The sequence below is a fragment of the Corylus avellana genome, chromosome ca7 (assembly GCF_901000735.1).
Source record: "Corylus avellana chromosome ca7, CavTom2PMs-1.0".
Lineage (NCBI taxonomy): Eukaryota > Viridiplantae > Streptophyta > Magnoliopsida > Fagales > Betulaceae > Corylus > Corylus avellana.
The window spans coordinates 21,552,185-21,573,288 of record NC_081547.1 but is presented as its reverse complement, the minus strand read 5'-3'; the positions used below and the strand labels follow the sequence as shown (position 1 = coordinate 21,573,288).

At 33.8% G+C, this 21,104-nt stretch overlaps 1 protein-coding gene across 1 annotated transcript in view; it reads right to left on the bottom strand.

The window, feature by feature from the left end:
- LOC132188522 (protein REDUCED CHLOROPLAST COVERAGE 3) overlaps window positions 1–10,020 on the bottom strand; it is a 21,193-nt gene extending 11,173 nt beyond the window's left edge. Inside the window, 11 exon segments of the mRNA XM_059603003.1 lie at window positions 2,238–2,557; window positions 3,356–3,510; window positions 3,924–4,460; window positions 4,590–4,631; window positions 5,322–5,453; window positions 6,996–7,060; window positions 7,276–7,596; window positions 8,942–9,014; window positions 9,195–9,287; window positions 9,418–9,479; window positions 9,577–10,020. Coding sequence (XP_059458986.1) covers window positions 2,238–2,557; window positions 3,356–3,510; window positions 3,924–4,460; window positions 4,590–4,631; window positions 5,322–5,453; window positions 6,996–7,060; window positions 7,276–7,596; window positions 8,942–9,014; window positions 9,195–9,287; window positions 9,418–9,479; window positions 9,577–9,646 — 1,870 coding nt within the window. The 5' untranslated portion in view covers window positions 9,647–10,020.
- Between the last annotated feature and the right edge of the window lie 11,084 nt (window positions 10,021–21,104).

Here is a 21,104-nt window from a genome sequence, read left to right as displayed (position 1 = left end):
TATCCAAAGCCTTTTGCTGATATATCGTTGCCTAGGCAATGAGAAAAAAACTCCTAAAATTTAGAATATAAACCACCATAACCACTCTCACGTGGTGAAAACCAAATTTAAAGACACAGCCCACAAGACCACTTGGCAGTAACATCACATATAAAATGTTCGTGCAATGGCACTGATGGCCTCAGAGATTGTAAATTGTTCAAACTAAAAAATCTAAGGTGCACACCAGTATTTAAACATGTAAATCCCAAATGCAGAAATTTATAGCTGTGCAAAGCATATCTATGTTCGACTTGTTTGTACAGATAATGTAAGCCCACATCTGCTATAGATTGAATTTGAGAATTGCACACTTTATTAGCCCTAAACACAATAGCATCCATTTAATTAAACAAACTGTAGACTAGTACTCTGCCTCAAGAAATAGAAAATAGATATTTTGCACAAGTAAAGCTGACAGATTTTCTTACCTGATTGAAGTCTCCAGTGTGGTAAAGAACTACTGCTAGAAGACTGTAAGCACCTGCAGTAGTTCGATGGTAGGGACCACAAACAGCTATCATCTTTGCTAGTGCCTTCAAATGCAAGTAATACATACTGTGAGATTAGTTACTGTTTTCTATTTAAGAAAAGAAGTCAGTTGTCTTTTATGATGGACTTAATGGGAGAGTACCTTTGTTCCATAATTAACAGCATCCTCTAACTTTCCTTTATCAAGAGCAACTTTAGATGACTCCAATAGATTCCGTCCATCTGCTGAAGAGCATCCTACATGCTGTTGAACAAATTCAAAAAATCTAAGATACATTGAAGCCAATTTTAGCTTACTCAATGAGATAATAAGTATCAAATCAAAAACAGAGTTATCAAAGATCTAAGATATTTTAAATCCACTATTAGTTGGATCAAAGTAGTTGGATCAAAGAGGTGGCAACTAAGAGAGAGAGAGAGAAAGAGAGTTTCCCACCTTACACACAGGAACCATGCTGATGATATCATACTCCCTGAATGGGTAAGGGTTTTCCATGTCATAATCTCTTGAAACCATCTCTAATCCAACCTGGGAGAAGAATAACAAGACGAGCAATGATCATGCTTTGAACAAAAATCATAGAAAGAGCAGTAAAAAGCAATAATTACCTTATGGCAAAGCCCTCGGAGAATTGATAACTTTCTCACATGCCGCAACTCATCTTCAAGCATCCAACCAAATCTTCTGGCTAGAAATATTTGTAACCATTCGAATCTAAGAAGATGGTCATCATTCAATTCTTGGTTGTCTTCCATTTCGCAGCATCCCAGTAAAAAATTTAGGGATGCAGCTATTGCTGCAGGAAAGTCCTCGATATTGTCAACAGAGGCAACAACCGCTTTAAGTACATGCTTAAAGGCTCGAGTAACCATCTCATGGATACAAAGTGATTGTATATGGGGAAGTTTCTCAGCAAGTTCAACCTGATTTATATAATGAGATTAGGACAAACAAAATTAAATATTGCACACGTACAAGTTCCAAAACCTGCCAGGATTCCCCAAGGACCAGAGTCGGATGGGCTTTCACTTAGAATGTTGAAAGAGAAGGCAAAGAAGGAGAAAGAAATAGAGGGATTGTTTTCTCACCACTCGACCCAAAGAGTGCATCTGTAGTCCCCTTAAATGCATGAAGTCAGTTAGTGTACGGCCATCAACTGGAGAAAGTTCAAGTGATCCGAAGTCTGTTACCTAACAAAGTAAGATATTTAGTTCATAACCCTCTGCATATGATAATTGTAAACCTAAGCATGTAACAGAACTCGGTGTATAAAAAGAATATTACCAGTTTTGGTAGTGCAACTTCATCATAATATTCATGTGCCAGGCTGATAAGCTCATCTATTGACTGTTGGAGGAAGCACATTGAGTAAGTCCAAAAGATAATAAGAAATAATTATGGTACCATAATAACAACACAAGAACAAAGTAAAGTTTATTTTCTAAATAATTCTAGTTAAAATGAGCAGCAAAGAGGAAAAAAAAAAAGCGGATTACAAACTGAATTAACAAGTGAATAATGTGACACATTGACAAGGGTGTCAAAGAAACCTTTAAATGAAGACCAGTTCCAGTTTCTTTGAGCCGGAAGAAGGCATCTTCAGAAATTAGTTTCTCCAGTTCTGCTGTTTTGTTGACTTCCCCATTGCTTAGTTCTCCCAAATCAGTTTCCACATGCATATTGTCAGGTTCAGAGTCATTTTCTATGATCTCCCTTTTCTTCAAAAATTTAAACTGCTTTCCAAGTCCTTTGACAGCATGTAAAGCCTCATTATCATGATCAGGGCCTTTAGAATCGTTTCCTGGTTGAGTTTCCTGCTTTTGTAGATGTTGTACCCAAGAAGAACCAAGTTCCCATCTGATGGACTTCTTAGAATCAATTGGCTTTTCCTTCAACTTTTTCAAGCTCTCTTTGATTACTCTTCTTACCAGACATCTATGCAGTTCTAAACCATCCAAGTTAGACTGAGGTGACCAACCTCCTCCTGATGATTCAGCAGTAAACTTATGAAGCAGAAACCTCAAGCTGTAAAAGAATTTTGTACTTGATCAGTCCGTTGGATAATATGCATGTAGCATCGGCAAACCTTTTAAAACAATAGTTTAAACTCTTGAAAGCACTTCAAAAGCAGTTGATCCTTTCTATTGAACCAATAACAACCTAACAAATCTTTCATACTTTACCTTGTATTTTAGTATTAGCTACTAATTTGCATGTATCTAAAACGTAGAAAACAGTGTCAGTGAAATGAACTAAATCCATTGGCAATTGTTTTCAAAGCCAAAAATCTTCGGTCCCACATGCATATCTACGATTTAGCGAGTTATATATGCAGTAGAAGAATACCCCTATTGATTTGCAATTCTCCACACTTTTTACTTTTTAGAGAGAACCCATTCTCTTTGAAGATTCAAACATGTCTGTTAGACAAGTAAAAAAGAAATCAATTTTTGCGGCCCAGTTTTCTTAGTATTAATTTCCCTGACAGAAACCCTTTAGGGTTTTAACAGCCATAATTATACTCAGAGCATCATGTTGTATGACAAGTATGGCATTTTTTTGCTAAAAGAGCGAACAAAAACCTCATTTTTACTTTTGAACTGCCATTATTTCATTTACAAAATAACTTCAAAAAGTTTGATTTTTTTTCCTTTTCTCAGTAAACATAAGGCAATAATCCTCGGCGCCATTAACATATGCAACTGACATGATTGGTATACTACTAATTCCAGCCCACAGTATTGCTGTGTGCGATATGTGCATGCAACTACAAATAGTAAAAATCAAACACCGTGTAATGAGGCATTAGCTTGTCCTTCAAACCTGTTAATGTTAAGAGCATTCGCTCCTCCATCTGGTTGATCATCTATTTCAACATCCTGAGTCTCAAACTTTTCCTTCTTCACATTACCAACAACCTTTATTGTTGCAGTGTATCCACAATGTCTTACAATGACAACACCCAAGGAGGAAGTATCCTGCAAAAGTTCCACTAGTGAGGGTTGAGGACGTTTAGATGTCAAGGACAACGAGAAGACCAAAAAAAGTGGGTATTCATGTAGTAGAATAGACATCTTGGCCTTTGATATCAAAGAAAAATATGATCCTCAATGAACAAGGCTGCAGATAGAATTGGTCTAGCTTATAAAATAGTTGGGATAAGGCAGACATGCATATGTTGAGGAAAGAAACTAAACCGAAAATGCTTAAATGAAACTAGGTTTATAAATAGAGATAGACCAGCTGAAAATCAGCGACACCCAAGCGCAAATGGATGAGTAGCATCCAATGATGTAGAGCGAAGCCTTCACCGATATACTTGCATAGATTCATATTCCTCATATTTTGAACATATATATATAAACTTGCAGCATAGGAGAAAAGTACTTACATGAACCACTACACTCTCATCTGCAGTCAAGCCCTTGAGCAAATTCCTTTGAGCAGTTTCCTTGTCAGACATATTGGATAACTGATTGTAATTAATTTTTACTTCAGATTTTGTGCTTGCGTCAGTTGTATCATGTTTTACTACAATGGACAAATCCCCAGCACGATCCTCATGCAGGACTAAACCTGTTTGACTTCTTGTAGCATCATCCTTTGCATGCATATTGGAATCAATGAGACGGCGTATTGCTGCAACAGCTTTAAAGATTGAGATATCAACAAATTGACTATGAAGCAAAAACGCTTTCCGGTCTCTGACCACCCTCTCCTCCTCAGTTTTGCAAGGAAGGTGAGCCAATATGGCAAAATCTGTTGCCCAGGATCGACGATCAGATTCACCATTTCTTTGCTGGCCACCACCATTGCCACCCCAATTTTCGTCTTCTGTTGGTAGCAATGGGAAGTCTGATGGAGAATCAGCAATAGATGGAGGAACAATCCATGTATTTGCTCGAAAACCATATGGAAGATTACCAAACTGAAAAGGGAAGGAACAAAGAGAACTCAATGATTTATTGAAAAAGCTTATACGTTTTAGCTTTAAAAAGAAAATTACATTGAAATTAAAAAATAAAAATAAAAAATTATTTACACATAGAAGATGTACCTTATTATGTTCCACAAAAGCTTTCATTAAAGTTTCATATGCCTGCATTTATCACACATTTGTTAGTTACAAACTAAGAGGTTAAGCTCAAAACAGAACAGCAAGATTATATAGCAGATGAAAAACATGACAGTCCAGTTGACTTTCAACGAGCTGAAACAAAATTTCAGCAGAATCCAATTAGCAAGAGATATTCTAACTTCACCTGACCAAGGTTATTCTACAGAAATCAACAAATTCGGTTTGGTAGGTGACCGGAATCAAAATTGAATGTAAATTAACTCCAATGAAAATTCAGCTATTTATTCCAGGAAAGAAATCAAAATTAGAAAAATTTTCAGAAATAAAAATCTAGTTGTGGTCGGATTTTTCCAGGTTTTGATGAAATTTCATAACAAATAACGTAACCATCGTGCGGTGATTCGGTTTGGCAGTAGATTAAAGAATTTACATAGAAGAAAAACAAAAATCTAATTTTTGAATTTTCACCAACGTTTAAAAGCATACTAAGCTTTCTAGCCAGTTTACTTATATATATCATCCGGACATAATTCCGGCAATGGCCTACTCTTTGCAATTTGCACTTCACTAAGAGTTGATTCCAAGGCAATATATTTCCAACTTTGAAAATCTACAGAGTGGTTCAATATGCAACATATGTAGACAAGAGTATGAAATTCAAGCAACTGCGATATACAATATTGAAATTCAAGAAACATGTACAGTACCCACATTGGCAAAAGCTCGGCTAAGCTGTTGTAGAAGATCCACCAGGGAGTGGCTTTGTAGAAGCCGCTTTTCCACGGTATAGAACCCTTTCACTGATGCAACCACTCGTATTAGCTTCCCATTGCAGATCTTAATCTGTATGCATCAATTGCATTTTAAGCTTCTTTAGTCAAAGAAAAAATTTATTCTGAGATTCAGTCAACCTCAATTGAAAGGAGGAATCAATTAAAACACAAATATCATGTAGCGAGCCAAGAAGTTAATGGGAGAAAGGAGAACAAACTAACGTATTGAAAGGAGTACATGAACTCCTAATATATCATAATAAGGAATTTGTTCTTTCATTAGTAATGGAATATTTAGGCTCTCATGTAAAGACAATATTTCCAACAAAATCATTAAATATATTTTTAAGCATTTGGCTCGTACTAAAAATGAGAGACAACGAAAAGGCCGACAACTTCCAGCGACCTCTAACAGAGGTCCGACAAACTCTTGCAGTAGTCTGGCAAACTCCGACAATAGTCAGGTGAACTCTAACAATGGACCGACGGAGGTCTAGTGGTTTGAGTAGGAGAAGTTCAAACTAATAAAAAAAAAAAAAATTACGGTATTAAAAAAGGAAAACTAATTTATAGAAATTAACGAAGGTCTTCTTGGTAAACCGAAAATATTTTCAATTTGACCACAATTTTTTATCGTACAGCACTGAAAAATAGGAAAGCATTTTCTAGAAAATATTTTACGTCGAAACAAACAAAGCATTAGTAATGAAACAAAACGTCCATAAGTTTTGTATTTAACTACAAAAATCAACTCAAGGTTAAGTTGATAAATGGATACTTGAGTAACCACCATCGTAATGCTTAAGTAAGTATCAAAAAAATAAAAAGTTGGTATTGTCAAAAAGATAAATTAACTGAGCTTGAACTACCTAATACTTAGGGTCTATTTAGTTTTGCAATTTCAAAACATACAATTTAAAATTAGTAATTTTAAAACATGCAGTTGAGCGTGGTTAAATATTAATTAAAATGATTAAATTTACAATTTTCTATTATCTTAAGCTTTTGAGACAAATGGTTATTGAACATAATATCAAAGCAAAGGTCCTGAATTCGAACTTTGTTTCTACAATTAACCCATCATTTCAATTAAATATTTTACATGTTGAACCTCACTTATTGAATTGGAATTTGAACCCACAAGTGAGAGAGAGTGTTAAAATATTAATTCAAATTATTAAATTTATCATTTCTTATCCTCTTAAACTTTTTGAATAAGTGGTGATTTAACAACAATCGTTTAGTAAAATCGCAGTTTAATCTTAAATTTACTATTTCTTCTCAACTTAAACTTTTAGAATAAGTTCTATTTTAACAACCACTTCATAAAATTGCGATTTAGCCTTTAAAATTGTGTGTTCTTTACCTACTATTTGAAAACATAAAAAAATTTCAAACCGCCATTTTTTAAAAACACTCATAAACGAAACACTTTTTTGCAATTTTGTTTAAAAACGTACTTTCAACATTCGAAATTACATGCCCATATGGATTCTTAGTTTGATCCTACTCATTATTAATTTTATCAAAGCATATTTGGATCAAGTTCCTTCTTCACCTAGGCCAAGAAGAAACACAAAGAAGTGAAGAAGAATGGTAGTAGTACTAGTACCTGAATTTCAAAATAGTCCCCATCACGCCTTTCTGGTACATCCTTCTGCTCACATCTCCTCAAATCTGCAAGTCAATAATCATTTACCAAACAATCAAATTTAACGACGTCATAATAAAATTTTCTCCTTTTCCAATTAACCATAACGACGTCACACCCTCACACAAACATATATAACATTTAAAGGAAATCATTAATAAATAATTTAAAGGAAATAAAAAGAAAAACGACACAGCAAATTCTCGGCCAAAACCCTAGAGACCAAATGAGGGATACTCACGTAGAATAGGAGGAGAGAGGTGAGAGAACGAGAAGAACTCGTAGAAGTCGGAGAGCTTCGGCGTGGGGTGAACGGCGGCCATCCCGAGGTTCTCCGAGATCGCCGCGGAAACGGACGGCGCTGGTATCGACGGGGCTCCGCCATCTGGCGGCGTAGGAGGGCCGGAGTTACTCTTGGCCTGCTGGTGGGCCCTGCTTTTCTTGGACCTGGATTCTGGTGTCGATGGGCCTCTTCTGGTCTTGGCGAACCTCGTGGTGCAGGCCGCGATGTCCAGTAGCCTCCGCACGTGCGCAACGGCTTGGGCTTCCTCAGTGTAGTCCTCTGAAGATAGTGGCACAGATGTAAATATTTCACCAAATTAGGGCAATAATTAAGTAAGCATAAGTCCATGCAATCAGCGTTCATTTTTTTTCCAACATTTTTCTGTGGCGTAAATTATACCATTCTTTAGGGTCATTATTGGAAGAAAAAGTAGATGATAACTGATTGCAAAATTTAATGCTACGGGCTCGACGACGAAACCAATGTGGGTTTCTTTTACCATTTTACTTTTCTCGTTTTGTTTTTCAATAAATTCAAAGGATTTTATATATAGCAAGACAAAAGGGAAATACTTTTGGACCGGTCACAACTTCAATTTTTTTAATTCTCCACTTAATCCCTTCAATTTATCACTTTAATTGGAATAATTTACCCTCTAAACTATCAAAATAATGACAATATTATCCCTAATGTTAACAAAATGACAAAATTACTCATAAAAATTTTTAATAAGACAAAAATATCCTTAATATTTTGAAAAAATAAATAAATTTTAGCATTTTTGTTTTTATTTTAGTAATGATAATTTTGTCATTTTATTAAAATTAGGGGTACATTGTCATTGTTTTGATAGTTTGAGGGATAAATTGTCGCAATTGATAGTTTAGATGGTAAATTGTCATTGGGGTGGTAATTTGAGGGAGTTAAGTAGACCTGTTCTTTAATTAGCATATATATATATTATATATTTGATAAATATGTATTTCAATATAATTAAGCTTTATTTCATTAAAAAAAAAAATTGTGCACGCGAGCACAAAAGACAAAGGGTATCCCCAGGTACCCCAACCCTCCAAATTCGAATACGCATGTGACTCACACCAAAGTTAACCAATATTGTAAAATAAAAAGTGTATCTCTTCTGACATAATTGTGGCAGCTTTGAATAAGTTAACATATTAACTTTTCATCGATGAGCGTAATAGTTTATAAATTAATGTAATAGTTTATGTCACTTAATATTTAATCATGTGATAATTTACATAACAATGTATAAACATTTATCACACTAATCACTAAATACATTCATTTTTATAAAATATAAACTACCAAATAAGTTTATAGGAAAAATTTTAATACAAGTTGCACTACCTCCTCAAACATTTTTCTTTCATCTATATTTTCTTTTGTTAACAAATACTGTAATTTTTATTTTATTTTATTTTTTTTTTCTAACGGTCATCTTGCATATATTACTACATCTTTGTTGAATTAGCTGGAATATGTTTAAGCTGACAAAAATCTACGTCATAATGAAAATATATATATATTAAATAAATGGGTAATAAAAGGCAGCCGACATTAGCGGTGGAAGCTGAATTACTAGTACGAGAGCTTCACCTACCTTCAACCATTCTCAAACAACACGGTTTTAGGGTAACCACTTCTGCCCTGTCATTCAATCTCTGCCCTTTGACCTGATAATCCAAGATTTAATTATGATCCACGTCAGCTCGAGATTAAAGGGATCGTATCTAATTAGCAAACAGAAACTATTAAATGGTAGTATTAATTTTATTATGTCTTCAGGAGTATTTATAAACAATTAAAAGGGTAGTAAATTTGGACATAAAATAAAAGAGAAATGAAAAACTCACCTCATGAGATAAGGAATAGTTGGTGAGGTGGCATGTTTCTACATGCACAGCCAATAGCCTTCTTATATCAAGTATCTTGTCAGTGGAGATACCCTTCAAGAGTTTTTCATTGGTTAGCAAAAATCCAACCAAATGCATCATAATTAACTAGAAAAATAGAAAGAAAAAACAAAATTACAAGATATTTATGGAGAAAAGGAGGAAAAAAGAAATGGGTATATACCTTGAGAATAACTTGTGAATCATATGGGGTGATGACAGTGATGTCAAGAACACTAGGCACTACTGCACAACTCAAAGAGATCGAAATTAAATCAGAAATTTAATAATCAAAATATTGAGATTCTTAATTTGTAAGTAAAGAGGAATCTCAGAATCTGACGTTTTTCTTCCTTCTTCTTCCTTTCTGCCTTGGCTTTGCTTGCTTTGCCTCTGCCTGACCTTGGGGCCATTTCCTTCAAAACCCAGAAGATATGTGTGTAATATTTTGATACAAATTCAGAAACCCATTTCAGAAATCATTGACACAAAGAGGAAGAACAAGAGGGAAAGAGAGAAAAACAAAAGGGGGGGAGAGGTGGAGGGGGTTGAAGGCTAGAAAGAGTGAGAGTGAGCTTTAAGGAAAATCTTGTGAAAAGGTTTGAAGAAAAGATAGGATAAGGGACTTTCAGCTTCAACCCTCTTTATGGATTTGTGAGCAATCCTGGCCTCTCCTTCTTGCTAATAAGCTCGATTGCGTTCTCTCTCTCTCTCTCTTCTTTCTCTCTCTCTGTAGAAACATGTGATGTGTCTTATAGGAAGGCAGGGAGAGACACATGCACTGAGATAAAAACAAGACGAGAGGGTGGGACAATGACCCCTGAAGTTGTAACGCGGCAGGAGATAATGTGGCCGTTCATATTTTGTTTTATCACGTGTTGGGGCCTTATAGATCTCCCCACCACTAAGGGAATGATTATGGACTGTTAATTTGGCACTAAGAGGCAATAAAGGCGATACCGAATCTAATGAGCAACTCCATTATTGAACCCTAAATTTGTCACATTTTCCTTGGTAAATAGTCCCCCGTTGAGGTGTCCATTTTTACTTCGCGTGTGTCTACCTCAAATCATCTCAAAAAGCTATGCATGAATTATTTAATTAAATGGGTCAGATATCTTAATCTTCATTTGTTAATTTTATATTAAATTTGTATCAAAAATTGTCAGCTATAAATGTTGTTTATCACATTCGGTTTGTATTGATACATGGATAAAAACTATATAGGTCAACCATAATTCGCAACTCATTTAATTAAATGAGTCAACCCTAATTCATTAATTTTATGTTAAATCTATACCAAATTCGTGAGTTGTATCTAAAATTGTCAGTTCTAGTCCCCCTACCACCAAAATCATTTGAAGATCGTTTAGTGACTAGTTATATATCGGTTGAAATATGGATTAAAACTATATAGGTCAATTATAATCTGACTCATTTAATTAAACAGTTCAGACCTATCAGCCTTAACTTATTAATTTCATATTTAATTCATGTCAAATTCGTAAGTCATATCTAAAATTGCCAATTCTAGTCCCCCTGCCACCAAAACCATTAGGAGATCCTCTAGTGACAAGTTACAAAGAAAATTGACTCTCTCCTTTGAAAATTGAAATGATGTGAAATTACAAGGCATGGTTTTCCTTATTTTGAATCAAATATTAACCTTCCTTAAACTATGTCAGATGACATCTAAATGGCGCAGCCCACAGGTTGACCAAGGAAGCTTTATCTTTGAGTTTGGAAAACAGCCTTATTGAGAAAGTTTCCCATTTGTATTTCTGATATAATTTCTATAGAGCGTTGTGCTTAAGTTGTTTTATTTATAAGATCCGCTCGATTTCTCTAATATATATTAACCTTCCTTTAAATTATAAAATATCATTCGTCTGTCATCTTCAAGGCATTAAATATCAATATTTTAAAATTATTTTTATTTTATTCTTACACAAATACTAAAAATAACTATTTTTTCGGTGACTATTACGTACAATGATTATTAAGTCTAATTTTGGGGATTATTGCATTTTAAAGGCAAAACTAAAAGTATTAATTAATCCATATACATTAGCTAGTGACTTTGTTTAACTTTTTTCATATATATTACTGCCTTGATGGTGATTAGTATATATATATATATATATTTCACTTTCACTTCAAGAGAGGTTGTTGTCTACATTCAAAACAAGGGGAAATGTTGTGTAATTTTATAAAACTCTAGAAAACTTAGTATAATTTTCCCCAAATTATTCCACTAGGAAGACAAAATAGATGCATGATCTTCAATTCTTGACCTTCCAAAACTGGATCACAGAGAACAACAAAACAAATTACTTTTTTTTTTTAATTAACAAAACAAATTACTTGATTTTATAGTAAAAATGACATTATTTCCCAAATTTTAATCTTTAAACTCCAAAAAAGAACAATTTAGAATTCAACAAGTGAGCTGGACGGTTTTAGAGTGAGAAATTTGAAGTATTTACTCAAAGATTCTGTGTAATCTCTTTGAAGAAGGGGATCCATTTCATGGTCACATCAAATATATTAGAAAAGTGACATATTAATAGCATTAAAAAAATGTTATAAAGTCTGTTTTTTTCTTAAAAAGGAAAAATGGAAAGTTCACGTACCTCCAAACTACCACTAAATTGACAATATTTCCCCTAAACTTTTAATTGGGACAATGTCTGTCTCAAACTATCAAAAACTGTCAATGTTCACCACAATGACGAAACTACCCTTAGTAAAATAAATAAAATAAATAAATAATACTAAAACTTCTAAAAAAACCTTAAAACTTAAATAAAAAAATTTTTTAAAAAAAATCTTTTTTATAAGAAAATGATTAAAAAAAATCGATTTTTTTTTTTTTTTTTTTATAAAAATTGAAAATTTTTCCCTTTTTTTTTAAACTCTTTGTCATAATTTCTTTTAAATAAAAGTTCTGTTTTTTAAAAAATTAAAAAAATTTCGTTTCAAAAATTAAAATTTTTTTTCATTTTTTTGAAACAAAATTAAAATATATATATATATTTTTTTAAAAATAAAAATTTCCTTTTTTTAAAAAAAAAAATTGTTCAAAAAAATTTTGTTTAAAAAAAATCATTTTTTAAATAATTTTCGTTTTGTTTTTTTTTTTAAAAAAAAAAATACAAATTAATTTTTTTTTTTAATTTATAGGGGTATCTTTATCTTTTTATTAGCCTTAGGGGAACATTAACAATGTTTTGGTAGTTTGGGGAGTACAATATTATCACAACTGAAAGTTTGATGGGACATGATCAATTAGGTGATAATTTGAGAGGGTTAAGTGGACTTTACCCAAAAGAAAATTAAAACATGAAGCAAGAACATTTCCATCTACAGGGTTATCAAAATCTTTGACAAAGAAATTTAATTTATTAACCATTCGCAATTATCACTTTCTTTCTAAGCTTGTTTATGAGAAAAAGGAGCACAACATTGGCAAGTGATCAATAATAATTAAATTAGATAAATCAATTTTAGGTGGCTTAATAACTCCTATTCTCGATTTCAAATAAATAAATAAAAATCTTTATCTCCTTCAATTTCGTTAAGAGAAAAAAAAATAAAAAAATCATAATAATAATAAAAATAAAAAGATTTTGACTCTGTTTATTTTGGTGTAAAATATTTTTTGTTGAAAATTGTTTTCAAGAAAATCATTTTTTTTCTTTAAAATATTTTCCAATGTTTGGCACATACGAAAAATCACAAATATTTTTTATATTTTCATTCAATCATATTAACCTATAAAAATCAATTTTTATTCATAACAGAAAAATATTAATATAAATATTTCTTAAAACAAGTAACCTAAAAGTTTTGAGTTCTAATGGTGGTGACCCAATGGTGGCACAACTATAGTCTGGTAATGGTAGGCGAAGGTCGGGTTGTGGTCCGATGGTGGCCTGGTGGGGGCTTGATGGTGGTCTGGCGATGGTCTAGGGGTGGCATAGCTATGATTCAACGAGGCCCAGATGTACACCACATGTGGTCTGATGGAGATCTAATAGTGGCCCGACTATGGTTCAACAACGATTAAAGAAGGTCCAATGGTGGCCTAGTGATGCTCTGGTAGTGGCCCAATTCTGGTCCAATGATGGTGTGGTTGTGGTTTGGCAGTGGCTTGGGAGTGGTCCGACAAGGGCCTATTGGTGGCACAATGGTGGTTGAGGTTGTTTGGCTATAGTTGGTGGTGGTTCGACAATGGGTTGGTAGAGGCCCGATGATCCGACAAAGGTTTAATGGTATATATATATATATATATATATATATATGGGACCATGATGCATTGCTGTTAGAAATCAAGATACCGGTGATGGCTCAGTGGAGCTCCATCAATGGTCTTGTGGTGTTCCGACAATTACATAGTGGAGGTTCATCGCTGTTCTAATTCTGAGAATGATAAACTCAAACTCAAAAAATGGTTTACGCAATTTAAAAACATTCCATTTTTCTAAACTAAATAATCTCTTTTAGTCAAACTAAAAATATTTTCAATTTTACTATTATTTTTTGTCGCACCAAACAACGAAAAATACATAAAATATATTTTAGTAATTTTTTTACACTGAAACAAACGGAGCCTTTGAATCATTTTAAACTCCATTATTTGTTAAATCAATTATGAGTATTGCCATTTTCACTTGCTTGCTCACTCACCATCATCAAGTGAAGAAAAATGTACTTAAATTTGTCGAGGTCATATTCCTAAACGGTATATGTGGCAATCATTTTCTTCATCCACGAGGTCATGAATAGGCAATAGAGTCAAGATGATTAAAAGGTTGAATTCTATAAATTTTACAATTCAATTAGTATTATCTGATTAAATGATTATTAATTGTAAATTAAAATAAACATAAATATATTTACTGAAGTCATTGTTTTCATTTTTTTTTCCTTTAAATCATTTTCAATCCTTGCTCCTTTTTTTTTTTTTTTCTTTTTAATCTTGAATGAAGAATTTTCTACTCCTTCTCCCTCTCAATCAAAACAAGGTACTAAATTTAATGAGATTTAAATTACAAAAGACCACAACATTTTCACTTCTATATGATATCTCAAGAAATTAAACATTTCATGAAATTAAAGAGTCGATTTGTTTTCTCAATCTTCCTTCAAGAATATCAAAGGCTCTTTTACAAATAATATATTCTTTCAACGAATAAGACATCTTGTTTCAACATAAAATAGTTTATAAGAAAAAAATATTTTTAGTCGAAAATATATTCGAAAAAAATATTGAATCTTCCATTGTTTGGTTTAAAAAAAAAAAATCAAATACCGTTGCCAATAGTTTAAAAACAAATCCCACAAAAGACCCACAAACGCAAGGTGGGGAAAGGAATTGCTAGGAGGCTATAATGTAAAGGGACAAGGGCAATCGTGAGAGATGGGAGAGGAATTTACAACGAAACAAGTAGGATGGCAAGTGAAAGTTGAAAAAGTGTGGTGATGAAGAAAAGGGGCAGCTAGGTTTCTTTTTGGGTGTGGTTGTCATTAGAGGAGGAAGGTTGGGATGAAGCAGGGAGATTGTAACACCATGGACAAATCAAATTAAAAAAAAAAAATGGAAATGAAAATAGTGGAGTAAAATATTAGATTAAGTATATGTGAACACCATATAGAAATAGTAATATCTGAAAAAATGGGATAGTAATTTGAGACTTAGAAATTGAGGTAAAAAGAGATTAGGAGAAGGGAAAAAAGAATCATAAATAGTGGAAGAATAAAGCCTAGCCACCCCTAAAAGAGAATTACTATATCCTAGAAATGGCAGAGAATAACTTAAAATAAAATTTTGGAGGTGAAAACGATAAACTTTGATCCTGAAAATGCGGTCACCATGAATAGTGTGGTGACCATGGCGTGTGTACCAAAAAGAGCTTTCCGAATTAGGGTATTATACACAATTCTAACGCACATAGCCTGAGTTACGCCCAATTTACTATCATGTGTGTGATATTGCCAATCAAATTAAGCACAGAAGGACTCGGGAGTGATAGGTTCACTCTTCAACGACCTATCAGTAGACTTCAAACGGTTTGTTGATGTAAAACTAGATGTAGTTTGATCACTCCAAGATATTGAACTTCATACACTCATATGAACAATATTTCTTTGTAGACAAATAATTGCTAAGCTCACAATGCATGAAAACAATCCATATCATCATGGAAGAACAATGCTGAGCTCACTGAAAATCATGCATTCAAAGTCCTTTTATAGATTTGTAAAAATTAGCTTTGAAACCTAAAGTCTATTTAGGTTTTTTGTGGAGGCGTCCAAACATCCTTAAGGTTTCAACCCCTACAACAATTTTATGACTAGACATCTTCGAACGCCTTAGTGGACAAAAAATTGTCTCACAAAATTGTCCAAATATGTGCGACTGACCCAAATTGTCTAGGACATTTGCAAACAGGCCTGCAACCGAAACTCACTTGCTAGGCATTGTCCAGACATCAACAAACAACATTGCATACGAAACTCACTATCTAAGTATTTTGTTGCAAACAAAGCTTCTTGTACTTGATTTTCTTGAGCATTCTTCAGCCGAATCCTAAGTACAAATCTACCTAAGCCACAAATTATATAGGTACATTTTGGATACTAAATAAACCCATAAAAAACTTAACAAATTCTCCCTTTTACCATTTGGTGATAAAAATAATTACAACATGAATGAGATTACAAGATCCCTCCAAGACTCAATCTAATCCTAACAAGTAACAAACATATGTTAGATGAAAATCTTGAAAGAAATTTCCCGAAATCCACAAACAAACTTATAAAACGCATGAAGAACTGATAGATACTTGAAACAACTCAAAAATTAACACAAATAGCATACATGTGAGTCAATCGTTATATTAAAGGGTCAATTTTTTTTTTTTTTAATTGAATAAGGAAAATGGCTACAAAGGAGATCCTTCCCACTCCTAATCTGAAAGGAAGAGAGAGTGGGTTATCCTAAAACCAAAAAATGATGAGTTCCTCAACGACAGACCCAAAACAAATTAAAATAGTGCAAAAATAATTACAAACAATAAGAAATTAGTCAAAAGAGTGACTTAGTCCTTTCAAGGGACTGCTTAAGGTGGTTATAAAAGCAAAAGAGGTACAGATTAAGGCGAACTTATCTGAGCCCCCACTTAAAACTAGCAACAACCACCTAAAGGAGGTTGAAGCCGAAAATGCACTATCATAGTCCGATACAAGGACTGCTGGACAAAGAGGATCCACCACTAAAGTGGCTACAAAAGTTTCCACTAGAAATGCAAAGCACAATAAAGTAGGGAGACAGTAATCTACAAAACAAACAAGCAGCAAAATACAAAAAAGAAAGCTACAAAACACAAGGAAGATAAAAATGTATGGAAAATAATTTTTTTATTTTTTTTTTAAAAAAAAAAAAAGTGAAAAAAACCCACTAAGCAGCGACTTCAACTGAGTGTGGGGCCGAGGAGGATTGGCGAAGGAGCTTCTGGAAGTAGCTTGGCGAACACGCGTCAGCGCATGAGGACCACGCGCCAACGAGTGGTGGTCAAAGGAAGAAAGTGGAGGAAGCAGTGGAGAGTTGGGAGGCCGGGGAACCCAGTGTCAGGGCTATGGAGGAACGAAGGGAAACAGATCGGGCCTAGAGAGAACCGGATTTGAGATCCGCCATAGAACCAAGCATGGTGAAGCGACTGAGGGAGGAGAACAGTCAGAGAGTGATGACGAGGAGGAGGAACGTCTTCGTGGTGAAAATGGAAAACACAAGAGGAACCCGGTAACAAAGGGGGTATTAGGGGCGGCCGCACTAGGTGGAGGTGAAGAGGTCTATCCCTCCTCCCTCGAAAAAAGCCACATAGAGGCAATGGAGAGCCCTTACGGAGGAGGTGAATGGGTCAAAAAAAGGAAAAAAGCAGTAGCGAGTGCCTAAGCAATAGAATTAAGTTTTGAACAGAGTTTTCCTTTAAACTAGGTTGGAGGAATTTCTTTCAACCAAGTCTATAAAAATGACATGGGTCCCTTTTTTTAATAACATGTGAGATGTACATTAGTTTTTAATAAAATTTATTCCAATTTTGTTCCTAACATTAAAAAAGCATATGTTTTTCACATATTAAAATGACACATGTCATTTTTATAGACTTGGTTGAGTAAATTTGTAATCTTATTCAAGCTCAGTTAGAGCAAATCAAGGAAAGGGGGAAAATTCCTCCTTCCTAATAATACCACCAATACATGATAGAATAGAATGCCACCGATTTTTATCGATGAGATGGGTACAGGCCACTTTAGCTAAACCGTGGGTAGCGGAATTTGCTGCCCGAACCACATGAATAAAAGTTGACGTGTCCAAAGAGCTCATGCATTGCTTAATATCTTTCACGAAATGATTGTAGCCACTCCAACATGGCTCGTTTGAGTTCATTGCAATAACAATCTCTAATGCATCCCCTTCAAAAATGACATTCGAGAACCCCTGCTCTTTGGCAAAAATCTCCGCGTGAAGGGCAGCTGGAGCCTCGGCCACTATCGAATCTTTTGCCATCTTCTTTTTTATACCACAAGGTACCAGAAATCTACCATTAGTATCCCTTGCTAAGAACCCCAGGCCAATGCTTGTGTTCTTCTTATCTACAACTGCATCCCAATTAATTTTTACTAAATTCATGGAAGGTGGCTGCCACGTAACTTTTGGAATTTGCTGGTTTGATCTTCCCATCTCCTCAGACTAAGCATTGATCCTATGAAAATCCTCCAGTGCGGATACAGCATCCATATAAACCTGGGTGGGAGGAGTAAACAAACCCCCGTGGACTACATCATTACGCTGCATCCAAATCCTCCTCGCCGTAATCACAAAAACTTCAACTTCTGCTTGATCACAACGATCTGTCATCTCTTCAAAGAGCTGTGCGAAGTCCTTTCTATCACACGTACTTTTTTGCAGTTTGATGGAGTCGTACCCCCACACATCGGTCACTGATGGGCAAGACCAAGATATGTTCAACTCTTTCCTCTTCTAAGTTGCATATTGGGCACAGTGGGGTAGTAGTCACCCCCCTCTGAAATAGATTGGCTTTTGTAGGGAGAAGATTGTGGCACGCCCTCCATACAAACATTTTAACAACGTTGGGAACATTTAGTTGCCAACGTATCTTTCACATCTCACTCCTTTGTCCCTGGGTGGAAGCTCCCCCACGTGAAGCAGCCTGCCCCTCTATAGCCAAGTGGTATGCACTGCGGACTAAGAACAACCCATTTGAAATGCATCTCTGTAAGTTTTTATTAATGGGTTGACTTATTCAACTATAAATATGAAATCTAAATCAACTTATACAAGGAAACATAAATCGACCTATACTAAAAAATATATATCAATAATATTAATATCAGATCATAAAGGAAATAAAATCTACCTTCCAAGGGCTTTTGTGACAATCAAACACTTTAATTTACATCTCCCTTAAAACTTTCTTTAATTTATCAAATAGACATTTTTATAAAAGAGGGCTTACAAATGATAAACACATGTGTTGCATATATGGACTATGGAGGCACATGATCGTGACCTACCATTCAAAGCTTTAGGCCTTGAGGGTCAAAGATTCTTGATCATATCGAGTAGCAGGAAAAATTTGATGCTACTGCTTCCATAATCGAGAAACACGAGTTCATGACTTGCAATTGACAAGCTCCTATCAAAGCTAGTAAGTTGTAGACTTTTGTTCCCTGTCCCTCCAGGCTCCATGTGCTCAAGTAAATAAATAATGAAGGTTTCTATTTGGAATTTGCGTTAAATACTTTAAAATATATTTTAATATTTACAATTTTTTTACTCTAAAAACAACTTAAAATTGCGTGCCGAGAAAAGCTTGAAAATGAGGTTTTTTTCTTTTTCTTTTTCTTTTTTCTTTTAAAAATTCTCGTTTAGACGTTTTTTATACAAAGAAGCTAGTTCTATTTTTCAACTCAATCTCCCACTAGTTCTAAGTAGTCGCTTTATTTCTATAGCTCCAAAACCGCCCTTACCCTATTGCAAACAAGTTATAGTAGATTCTTATTGTAATTAATATTAAGTAATTTAAAGAGAAAACTCTACTTATCCCACTCAAACTTACACTTAAATTGCAATATCTCCTCTAAACTTTAAAAAGTTACAATTGGCCCCTCAAATTACCTAACCCTTTCGCTTAATTTTTCTCTACTAGAATTTTTTGTTAAATCCGACAGAAAATGAATAAAATATCCATAATTAACCCCCTATTTCCTCGTGTGACAGTACAAAAAAAAATAAAAAAAATAAATCCTTGGCCATGGAAATCCACGGCCATGGTGTTTTCTTTATTATTATTTTTTTAAAAAAATAAAAATAAATTATGTAATGGAAGGGGATTGTTGTCATATTTTAAATTTTCAATTGGATTTAGCGTAAATTTCTGATAGAGGGTTAAGTGAAAGAGATAATTAGTTTGGTGTCAATTACAATTGTTAAAAATTTGGGAGAACAATCAAATTTGGGTGCAAGTTTGAGAAAATAAGTGTAGTTTTTCCTATATTCAATATGTCAAACAACGAAAAATAATCTTAGGCTCCGTTGGTTTAGACATAAAATGATTTTAAAAAAAATGGTTTTCCTATTTTTCAATGTTTGGTACAATGTAAAATAATAGTCAATAAAAATTATTTTCAAGAAGATAGTAAAAAAAAAATGGAAAATTGACTATTTTCCTAACAAAAATTTTCAACTAAGAACGTTTTAATTTACATAAAATAAAAAAAAACACAAACACAAGTGTTGGAAATTGACTACACAAGAAAAGATGGAGACATAATTGGTTGCTGAACATATTGCTAGCCACAAAAGAGTTGGTCGTACCCATTTTTTTCTCGTTTACTTGCTGCTCCTCGTGCTTGTTTTTTGGTGGGTTTTCCTCCAATCCACTACCTAGGATTAAAATATATATATATATTGAAGAAGCACTTACTCTTGACGGGGACAACACTGTTTTTTCCCTAAATATGGTTGATAATTGTTGTTAAAGGAAAGGTAAGGGGTGTTAATATGTAGAGTTCATTGATTAAGGGTTCGTTTGGGAGTGCGATTTCAATAAGTACGATTTTAAAAATTGCGTTTTTTAAATCGCTATTTTTTAAAGTCGCACAGGCGTTTGGTAAAACATGTTAAGAAGTACTTTTTTTTTTTTTTTTTTTTTAGTGTTTTGATAACATTAGTATACAATTGAAGTTTTATGGCCAAATAGGTAAATATTGCGCCAAATATTGTTTTAAGTAAAATAGTGATTTTGATTTAAGTTCACACGTTTTCAAATAAGTACACCCTACTCAGTTTATAGAAATCACCGATTTTTCCACGATTTTAAAATTTGTGTTTTTAAAATCGCAACTCAAACACTCCAAAATTGCAATTTAATTTAAAAATGCAAATTATTTTTAAAAAAACGCACTCTCAAACAGACTCTGAGTATAATTTGATTGATTTAATTAAAAGAGTTAAACCCTTTAACTATAATCCACTAATTTTGTGTTGGGTTCATATTGGATTCACAGGTTGTGTCAAAAATTTTCAACCCTAAATATTACGTGTTAGGTGGGTCTTCTCGATGCATGCATGGATAGAATATAAGATTATATAGGTTAACTATAACCCGACTCATGTAATTAAACGGATCAAACTCCTAAATTATAACCCGTTAATCACTATACCACTGTCACACAAGGACAGAGAAGAAACTCAAATGATACAGAAAAGGAAAAGAAATGTGACAAATAATTAAATTGCAAATCGTCTCTCTCTCTCTCTCTCTCTCTCTCTCTCTATATATA